The 11,691-nt window shown below is 34.1% G+C and overlaps 1 protein-coding gene across 1 annotated transcript in view; it reads right to left on the bottom strand.

Annotated features, from left to right (window-relative positions):
* LOC141343281 (glutamate receptor ionotropic, kainate 2) overlaps window positions 1-11,691 on the bottom strand; it is a 232,558-nt gene that overhangs the window by 24,446 nt on the left and 196,421 nt on the right. The window contains exon 13 of the mRNA XM_073847876.1: window positions 2,438-2,663. Coding sequence (XP_073703977.1) covers window positions 2,438-2,663 — 226 coding nt within the window. The remainder of the gene's footprint in view (window positions 1-2,437; window positions 2,664-11,691) is intronic.

Below are 11,691 nucleotides of genomic sequence, written 5' to 3'. Positions count from 1 at the left end.
ATGAATGGGCTGTCCACTATGATTCCTGTTCTTTCGACAACAAAGAAATAAAAAAAATTGAATATGAATAGAAATGATGATTCTGTCTGAAGAGTGTAACAAAAAGTAATCAATTTACTGCTAAAAAGAATTAATAAGTAAAGCAGTACTATTATTTTTGAAAGGAGTAAGTAAGTACTACTTTTTTTGAGTAACAAGCCCAACACTTTAAACGAAAATTTAATTTTATTTTTATCTCTCCTAAATTATATCATGCCTGTTCTGTGCACAATTTTCTCTAAAGGAATGTGAAGAAAATCATAGAAACCCTAATTCCCTCTCCTACAAACTGGTGATAAGCAAAGTGTTTTTAGGGTCATTGTGCTAAGATGTCTTGCAGCAGTGTCATGTACAATTCTGGATGTTTTCAGATTCAAGTCTTACTGAGGACATTTTTTTTTCTTCTACATTTCTGCTGCTGACACAGCCCGCAGCCGCATGTATAACAGGATTAAGACAATCTGCTACTGAGACTGATAATCTTATGCACAGGAGGGGAAACGCCTCACAGTTTCTCTTTTCATTTATTTATCTCATCCATTCGTCTATTTCATGCACGTTTGCCTCGGGGTCGGCATTTCTGCACATTCACTGAGCCGCTGAGCGGCGTTCAGAGACGCTAACCTCAACTGCTTCACCTTCACCGACAGAGCCAGACACTCATTAATCAAAATGAAATGAAGATTTGAGTCGACGCTGCAGTCTGAGAGAAACACACTTTGAGGAGAATACACTTCTGCATGGCAGAGATGTGTTGATAAACGACTGCGTCTCTCATTTCAATCAGCCTGTTCAATGATTCACGTTTTCGTTGAGGTGTATGATGAATATTTTTTTGAAAGGTAATGCCACTGAGACTATTTTAGCAAAATGGTAATTGTTTTCAGTTGATTATGCAGATTTGTTCAGCTCTGGGCAAATAGCTGACTGATTATTGATTAGGGCAGAGAAGTCAATATCTGCAGCATCAATTCAAATCATTGTTTCAGATATTGATTGACAAGAGAAGAACCACTGTAGCGTTAGCAAACACTGTTTTAGGGCAATATGTTTAATCCTTTTGTGTTCCACCCAGATACCAATCATATTTCAAAAGCAAATATACAAAAAAAAAAGATAAAAAGAAAAAATCCTAATACAAAATAAAGAATTCCACAAATTAAATGTGTATGTACCAACTAATAAAAAGGACATTACATATTGACTAATTAAGTGCAAAAAGTGATATCCTGCAATTGCTACTTTAATGGGCCTCTTTGGTCATATTTGACAGAAAGATTTTATGTTTTAAAATTTTAAAAATCATAGCTACATTGGAATGCAATGACACTTGGTGACTTTTGTTACATTAGCTATGTGGGCACACAAAATACAAATCACTGACATGATTAGGATATGTTAAAGGGTCAAAAAAAAGAAAGTCACACTTGGCTCCTTCGCTGTCAAAAATGACCGGCATAGGAAATGAATAGAAAATATGAAAAACTTACTTTTTAAGGCTTCAATCACTTTTGACCACGGAAGAGCCAGGTGTGACTCCTAAATGAAGAGGCCCAATAGAGATTTCTCATTTTACTCAAATAAAGTAGTTAATTTAACATTTAGTAGCTATAATTTAACATATTTAAATTTGGTTCAGCATATTATATGATATATTACATTTGAATTAATCCAATTAATTTAGATGCTATCATTTTATTCAGTGCAAGCTTAAAGGGGACATCAAATGCCCATTTTTAGCAAGTTGGTATGATTCTTTAGGATCTTCATAAAATGTCTGCAAAACACTTTGGTAGAATTCCACAATGGCCATGTAAAAAAAAATCCTTTTTATCTTGTCAAAAATAGCTCTGTTCATGGTGAGCTACTGCTCACTCCACCCCCTCCATTTTTTGGTGCATTTGGTGGTGCATTACCATCAAAAACAAAATCCACTGCATCCTCAGTGGCTCTGATATCAGGAAGACTCTTATGCTCACTTTTTTATGTTCATCCAACTAAAAACAACTGTTTTTTGTCGTTGTCCTTACAGTGGCTTGAGTGGGGAGAAAATGGTAGACAGCGTACAACTGGCGGAAAGGGTGGAAATATGCTAATATGGGACAGTCCATCAGCAGTCGTAGGCAGGGCCTGAGCAACATAATGGAAAATACAAACAGCTTGATAATTGAGACTTTTTAGGTTTTTGGGGCATTAAAAAAATAAGTATTTTTATCATTATAGGGTGGTTGTGTCCACACACCACTAAGACAAATTTATATGCAAACACTGTGTAAACATGAATTTTGTATCCAATCTCTTTAAAACATGAAACTATAAAGCAGTTTTAATTTCAGTTAAGTTGTTAAGTAAATGTGAACGGATGCAATTTTGAATAAGATTAATAAATATGCCTTACCCATTGGGGTGCCGACCCCGTAGGCCTTGGAGTCTATGAGGCCTCCGATCTGCGTGAGGTTGCAGTTGCGCTGAGTGGCAAATTCGATGGTGGTGGACTCCATAAGGAAGGCATAATCGGAGGTGAGCACACGCTCGATTCCTTCCTCGATGCTCTTGACCATGACCGAATGTCTTCGACTGCTCATGAACTCCCACATCTTATCATACGTAGAGATCTTTGTTTTCTAGGACAAGAGGTTAAAATCATTATTAGACTTTTAATACACAAATGCTTTTTGACAGATAATATGCCTTATATAGACATTCAATTTAAACATTTGAATAACAAAAAGTATAGACAATTGGGAATTAAAAGAACATGATATACAAACTCCCAGTACCCAAATGATCTAATCTTAAATCTAACATAAAAGCTAAATATATAAACTTTAGAAATGTAAGTCAGAAATTGTCATAACATTTATGAAAATTTATGAAAGTAATGTTGCAGGTGACTGAGCTCAATCACTAAATGATAAAGGAATTATTTTCAGAAAAATACTTGTTTAATGATATAATGAAATACCATTAATTTGTAAATTAAATCATGAGGAACTAATAAAAGTAAAGTCATTTGCACTCTTTGTATGAACAAATGTACTTATCATCAATGCTGAAAAAGTATGAAATATATAAATCACTTATGTTGCATGCTTTGTGTTATACTCTGATTTGTGTGTACAGACATTGGTTTTGATCAGTATTTAGAAAAAAAAAAAAAATCTAATTACTTAAATATATTTAAATAATGTAATTAAATGTGGTAGCCAAGAGGGAAGGTCATGTGTGACAAGTTAGGACACCCTATGAGTCAATTGCCTCTAGATCCACTTTTAGCAGCAATAACTTGAAGCATTTATTTTCTACGTGACTTTATCATTTTCTCACGTCGTTCTGGAGAAATTTTGGGCCACTCTTCTTTTCAACGTTGCTCCAGTTTATTAAGGTTTGTGGGCATTTGTTTATGCACAGCTTTCACCACAACATTTGAGTCAGGATGAGCTCTGGACTTTGACTGGGCTATTGCAACACCTTGATTTATTTTCTTTTCAGCCATTTTGTTGTAGATTTGCTGGTGTGCTTAAGATCATTGTCTTGTTGCATGAGACAATTTTTGCCCAACTTTAGCTGTCAGAGAGATGCCCTCACATTTGACTCAAGAATACTTTGATATACAGATGAGTTCATGGTCGACTCAATGACTGTGAAGTGTCCAGGTACTTTGGCTACAAAACAAGCCCAAAATCATCAGCCTTCCACCAGCATGTTTGACTTTTGGTATGAGGTGTTTGTGCTGATATGCTCTTTAGGTTTTCACCAAACTTGGCACTGTGCATTATGGCTAAACTTCCCCACTTTCGGACCTTGCAGACCTAAATGTTCTTTTTTAGAAAGAAGAGGCTTTCTTTTGCCAAGCCTTCTAAACATGCCATTTTTGTCCAATATTTTTCTAATGGTATTGTCATGAACTTTTTCATTTAACATGTTAACTGAGGCCTGTAGAGTCTGTAGTTCTTGGGTTGTCTGCCATTTCTCTGAGCATTACACAGTCTGATCTTGGGGTGAATTTTCTGAGACGTCCACTCCTGGAAGGAGAGCTGTCTGTTTTAAATGTCTTCCACTTGTGAATAAACTTTAAATTGTTTGGAAATGGCCATATTACTCTTCTCAGATTGATGGCAGCAACAATTGCTTCTCTAAGATGATTGCTGATGTCTTACCTCCTTAGCATTGTGTTAACACACACCTGAAAGCTCCAGACCAGATTGCCAAAGCTTTTATAGAGGCGCTTAGACTTGCTGATAATCAGTTAATCAATGGTATTTGATTAGCAGTGCTTGACTGTTATTTACCCTCTTAATTCCAATGTTAACAGTAACAGTGTCCTAACTTTGTCACACATGGCTTTTCAATTTTGACTTTATTTTTGTTCAATAAATAATGACATGGTGCAATTTGTCATGTGTTGTTGTTCATCTGAGTATTTATTTTCCAAATTTTAAGACCAGCCAAGGACCAGATTTTTTCATGATGTCCTGATATGGAAAACCATGAAAAAAAAAAGAAAAAAAAAAAAAAACCGATTCATTATTTGAGTTCACTATTATGAACCTCAAATGATTCATAAATATGTGTCTCTAAAGTCGTAGGCCTAAATACAAATGAGATCACATTGAATTATCAATAAACCACCCACAGACCAGCTTTACTCGAACACACTGCTCTCTTGCTGGAAACACAAAGCATATGCAGGTATTTATTTATTTTTTTCAAAATAATCTTTTTAAGAAGAGTAATACAGCTATTGATTAAAATGTCATATTTTTGCCCCCTTTACATGATTACTACGGCACAAATTGTGGCAGAAGCACACAAATCTGTTCATGACTAATCCTGACTAATCTTCAAAACTGAAATGTGTACCGACAGCATGCAAAATTCAGCATACAAAATAATACCATCTTATTCCAGTAGAACTACAAATAAACCCCTAATCAACTTAGATATTAAGGTTAGTAGCAAGAGAAATTGTTGCCAATTGCAAAGAATCTTCAACCGTTTTAAACTCAGGTCTTTTTGTGCCTCTGAGAACACATCTGATGGCATTTGAAACCTAATTAAGTCACATACTCAAGGTCCTGCCTGCCATTATTGTGTGTAATGACTTTTTGTGGCCGGTCGATATTTTAGATCAACTGGGTGATTTGCCAAGTGCCTATCAGAATCTTCTGGAGTTACCCTTGACAAATCAGCCGATTGCACATGTAGACTACGCCTGCTGATGAGGCAAAACCATGGGGGCCGAGAAAGATAGACAAAAAGAAAGAGCAGGAGAGGAAAATTTCAAGTAATAAATAACCAAACCAATATTTCTTCTCATTGGTGTATTATACTATTCAACGTGCATACACTGTAATACATTTTTGTGAAGGCAGTCCACTGGGTTTTAGGCCAAATGCACAAAAAAAAAAAAAAATGTTTTTCACAATTCAAGGCACCCATATTTTAGTAGGACGTTTTAAGTACACAAACTTTACTTAGACACACACTTGATCATGACAAGATGGCTTTGCTTCTTGACACTGAACAAACCCCCACAATCCTTTAAGTGAGTTGTAACAAAAGTCCGTCAGTGTCAGTTCTCTGTTATTTATCTCTCATTTTCACGTCATTCACACTGTGATGCTATCTGTGCATTTCGGTTGATTTGAGATTGTGTGGATTGATTAGCAGTGATTTGTCGAATACTTTGATCATACTGAAGTGTTCACAGATTGCACTACTTTAATCTGCTCTTGGTTCTCGATCTGTTCTGAGGCTTTGATTAATTTACTGCACACTACAATCAGACCCGAAGCATTCTTCTCTGTTGCTGTTATTCTTACAGATGACAAGACAAAGAAAACAAAATAAATGTATTATCTCTTCTGACTCTGAGACAAATGGTAGAAAATTTGGTCGGTTCTGATAAATAGACGTTATTGTGGGAGTGATGTGCTTTTATTAAAAAAAAAAAAAAAAGACATGTTCCAGACTGAAAATATTAACTAGCTTTTTGACTGAGAAGGGACATCAATCAACTTTCACTAAGAAACATATACAAACACAGAACATCACTGATGTGTTGGATGTGTGAGAGTAAACATATGAGCCTGCTTTCGACTACTTCATGGACAATTTGTCTTCCATTCTGCCTATATAGTGCTGCAGAGATGACGTATTTATGTAGGCCAAAAACAGAAACAAACAGTTGCTAAATAGTGTCTGAAAAGGTTTGGTTAATGAAGACTGAAAGAGTTTCCGCAAGCTAATTGGTGATGATGCTAAAGTCATTTGTGGTGTAGTTCATTTATGGCTTCTTATGACTACTTATTCTTCTTTCTTCTATGGCTTCTGCTTCTTCAACTATTTTTTTCTTTGACTTCTACTTCAGCTTCTACGGCTTCTGCTTCTCCAACTTTTCCTTCAATGTCTACTTCTTTGACATCTTCTATGGCTTCTGCTTCTCCAACTTTTCCTTCGACTTCTACTTCTTCGACTTCTATGGCTTCTGCTTCTTCGACTTTTTCTTTAACTTCTACTTCTTCAACTTATTCTATGGCTTCTACTTCTTTGACTTCTACTTCTTCGACTTTTACAGTTTCGACTTCTTCTACGGCTTCTGCTTCTTCGACTTCTACTTCTTTGACTTCTAATTCTTCGACTTATTCTATGGCTTCTGCTTCCTCGACTTTTTCTTCGACTTTCACTGTTTCGACTTCTATTGCTTCTGCTTCATCGACTTTTTCTTCGACTTCTACTTCTTCGAAGGCTTTTGCTTCTTGACTTTTTCTTTGACTTCTTCTATGGCTTCAGCTTTTGCGACTTTTGCTTCGACTTCTACTTCTTCGACTTCTTCTATGGCTTCTTCAATTATTTTCTTTGAGTTCTACTTCGACCTCTTCTATGGCTTCAGCTTCTTCGATTTTTTATATTTTTTTCTTCGACCTTTTCTTATTCTACTTCTTCTTTGGCTTCTGCTTGTTTCATTTTTTTTTTCTTTGACTTCTACTTCTTTGACTTCTATGGCTTCTTTAAGAATGTTTAGCTTTTTACTTCTGGTGATTGTATTTAGGCAGCATAACAGTTATGTTAATATGTGAAGATTATCATAATACACAACACACTTCAAATTTCTAGGCAATTAAAAAGTGTCCTGCACCAATGTTAGCTATCCTTTACTTCATGCAGTTAAGCCTTAAACTGCCATAGAACAACTTCAAACCATCACATAAATATTAAAATGAAGCACTCTAAAAGGACAGATAAGGATCTTAATTGATGTCTAAATGTGTCCAGATCTCTGCCTAAGAATGCAGGCCTCGAGTATCCAGAGATGAATGCTAAGCAGTACGAGCCTACATTACAGTGAAATGTTCCATTATTTCTTAATAAACTTTAATGTTGTGTAAAACACATTTTAACTGCGTTTAAACTGCACTAATCATATGTGATCGTGAAGTACTACTACATAATGGTGTCATTATAAAACAAAAGACTAGGAAGCTTTAGGGGTTTGTATTTCAACTGAAATTCAGTGCAGGTTCTCAAGTTTTCAGGTTTCATTTTAAATTGTGTGATATTATCTTGTTATAACATGAAAATACATTTTTGCTTATGTTCTGACTTAAACATATATTTTACACACAAATCTTCACAAATAAAGTAACCTTATTACCAGTTTTTCAAAATCAAACAAGAAATAATCAAATTAAATAAATGTGTTAAACGCATTAAATAAAACAATGGTATTGAATGTGTTTGATCAAATTGCAGTTATTACATATTTATTAAACTGTTATTATCATGTTTTAATGTAAATGTAATGTAATCACAGTTTATCACATTTTTTTGTAGCTAACATGTTAACAGAGTCTTTTTTTTTCAAAAACTGCATCAAAATTGTGATCTTAATGCAAATCTTTAATAATTATTTCTGTCCTCATAATTTATAGATATAATTGATGTGTAGAGATGTTTTTGCAACCTGTTTTTGGCCTGGAGTTTCCATGAATGGCAGAGTTTTGCTCATGAGTTATATACTTCAGTAATAATTCAATTCCACAATTTCAAAATTATTTTTTTGTTGCTATTACGACTTACGAACATATTTTATACAGAAGTCAATTATAAAGTAACTGTTATGACCAGTATTTCAGTCACACAAGAAATAGTCAAATTAAATAAATGTGTTAAATGCATTAAACAAAACAATAATATTAAAATGTGCTTAATCAAATTGCAGTTGTTACATATTTATTAATGTGTTATTATCTTGTTCAAACATAAATGTAATGCAATTACAATTTATCATGAATTTTTGTAGCTAACATGTTAACAAAGTATTTGTTTTTCTAAAACTGCATCAAAATTGTGATCTCAATACAAATCTTCAATAATTATTTTTTCCTCATAATTTATAGATACTGTATAATGATAGTAGAGATGTTTTTGCAACTTGCCAAATGTAACTGTCTAAAAGTCACATAAGAAGTAGTCAAATTAAATGTGTTAAATGCATTAAATAAAACAATGGTATTAAATGTGTTTGTTAAACATTAACTTTGCTAATACTAATTGTTATGTATTAAATATTTATGTGGTGTAACCTAAATGTACTGAGCCATAAATCCAGCAAAGATAATAATACTTCATCTCAAATATCCTCACTAAACCTTTGAGTTCTCCAGCACACAATGCTGTGTAGATTGCTCGTCTTTTCTCTATGTGAGATATTCCACTGAGAGGCCCGTGTGCAATGAAGGAGATCAGTCCAAAACAAACATCTCCTGGCCTTACCCATAGCTCAGCCACTGATAATGATGCTGGAAACTGCAGCAGGCAGGTGGCTGTCCATTTTAATTCACATTCTCATTATATTGACACACGCAGGAAGGCGACAGTCTTTGTGAAGCCGTATGGCAGTTTAACAGGATAAATCTCTCACGCAGACCAAAATGTGAAGATATTTTAAAAAAAGCTGCTAACTATTCCTTTCACAAAAAGCAGACGCGTAGGTTGTGGCATAAGAAAGAAACAGAGAGATTTTATGTGCACAAGGAAAGGAGCATCCACAGGGAAGGGCGAGTGATTATGTATGCATATTTGTGTGTGTGCGTAATGGCAGAAAGTCTCTTGGGCCTCTATTGTTAGACTTGTCAAAATGCCTTTGATTAAGCCTTATATAAATATATAACTCATAACTGCATCTTTTTGAAATATCAGATGTGCCTTGTCTGTATGCCCTATCCACAACATTCAAACAAAAAGAAATGTTTATTTATAATGTTTATTGATTGTTAGCACAATTTCTATCAGCATATTTCATGAAAGTGTTAGTGAAGGGCGTAAAACACATTAAAGCAAAACAGCATGTTGCGTATTTTCAAAAACTGCATCACACATGCCTGCTTTGATGTCAAATGAAAGAACAACAGAGACTGATGAAGACCTGGAAATCTCTGAGCAGAATACTGGAAATGCAGCCTTCATTTATTGTTACTTATTTTAAGGAACAGATTCTCAGTATTAACTAGCATGCATATCCCTAGCATATTGGCTGTTTATTAGTACTTACAAAGCACATATTAATGCCTTGTTCTGCATGGCCATATTTTAGACCTCTTAATCCCCATACCTAAACGTAACCATAAATAATAATGAGCAACAAATTTGGAATTTGTTGAGGCAAAAGGTTTTTAATTATTTATTTATTTGATTGATGGCATTTTCAGATTTTTTTTACTCTTAACTATTAAAGGCATAGTTAACCCAAAAAAAGAAAATTCTGTCCTTAATTACTGTATATAATTACAAAAAGTATTTTTGTAAAAAAAAAAAAAAAAAAAAATACGGTTGATCCACTGATGTCACATGGTCTATTTTAACGATGCCCTTACTACATGTCTCTGCCTTGACCATGGTAGTTCCCTTGCTGTCTATGGAGGTTCAGAAAACTCTCTGATTAAAAAAATAATAAATAATAATAATAATAATAATAATAATAAATAAAAATAAAAATAAATAATTGGGTTTAAAATATGAAAAACAAAGCCTTACGGGTTTGGAACATCATGAAAGTGAGTAATTAATGATATAATTTTCATTGTTGGGTGAACTAACCCTTTAAAAGTTAGTTAATAGTTAAAAAAAAAAAAAAAAAAAAAAGTACTTATAAAATGTGACCAAGCAAATAAATAAATAAATAAACAAAAAATCAATCCCTGGTACATATGGTACATAAATTAGCATACTCAATTTCAAACATTCCCATAACAACATGCATATACTGTATATACTTTGTAATTAAACAATTATTATTGTATTATAACAATTAATTAATAATTTGTTGCCTAAATATAAATCTATTGCCATTAGGATTTAGTATGGAGTACACTTTTAAAAATAAAGGTGCTTTAAAAGGTTTTTCACAGCGATGCATTAGAAGAAGCATTTTTGGTTTCACAAAGAACCATTCAGTCAAAGGTTATTTGAAGAACCATCTCTTTCTTACCTTTTTTTTTTAAACTGAAGAACCTTATTTTGCCACATAGAACCTTTTGTGGAATAGAAACCTTCTTAAGATGTTAAAGGTTCTTCATGGAACCAACTACACAAAAGGGTTCTTGTATAGCATCGCAAAGCACCTTTATTTTTAAGAGTGTGCATACTGTAGAAACAGATTTAAGGGGGTCCTATTACGCTTTTTTTCAAATTTTCAAGCTTTAGTTAGTGTTTGTTCATACTACAGCATGCTTCTTCTGGATATTGTGAAGTCACATTTTCACTCATTTAAATAATTCCCACCCACATAATATGCAAAAAAAGGGGATGAGGCCTGGTTGAGCTGCACACTCTAAAACATCCTGTAAAATCTGTGCTTTCAAAGGTTCTGCTTTATCTTCTAGTTCATAAACATTCTCAGGGTCTGAATTGGGCTTAAACTCATATAGCAAAATTGATGCCATCGTTAATACTTACAGCTGAGCAGATGAAAACTTCCGGGTTATGGTAAGGGGCGTGTCTTGCTCTAAGTGAATCGCCAATCACAACACAATGGGGCAGCTAACCAATCAGAGCACATTTTGTATTTTGGAAGGAGGGGTTTCATCAAGACACAAGATAAACAGGGCATTTGTGACAGACTGGGATTAGAGGTGCTGCAGTAATGTAAAATACATGAAAATGAATGCATTTTGGAACAATCAAGCATGAAAATCGAGTATATACACAAAAAAACAAAAACAAATTAAAACTTCTAAAAGGACATAATAGGTTCCCTTTAAATATATAAATAATTATGGTGCTCCCTATATGGGTGGTTTTAGGGCAGTTTTTATCTACAGTACTTTCATTTGGCCAATTTGTCATCAAAGTGTAGCTAAGCAAACCAAACCCACACAAACTCTTGACAGTCCCGACAACAAAGATTGTCTGACTTTTTTGCTGTCTGAACTGTCCATAGGCTTTTTATTTGAATTTCATTTTAATTGCTCATTAATTTAAGAACAAATGTTTCAAGTACAGATGAAAAACACTGCCTATTCAGTGTCATCTAGAGCTAGAGTTGAGCACTGCAGCTTGTACACTGCATGCCACGTCATGTCTCTTATATTGTACAGCTGCACAGTCCTGACATGATTTGCTTCTATGAAGCAGGCTCTGAACAAGCAC

This window comes from Garra rufa, chromosome 9, assembly GCF_049309525.1.
Source record: "Garra rufa chromosome 9, GarRuf1.0, whole genome shotgun sequence".
Lineage (NCBI taxonomy): Eukaryota > Metazoa > Chordata > Actinopteri > Cypriniformes > Cyprinidae > Garra > Garra rufa.
The sequence above is the reverse complement of the archived record's forward strand: the minus strand, read 5'-3'. Positions and strand labels throughout refer to the sequence as shown.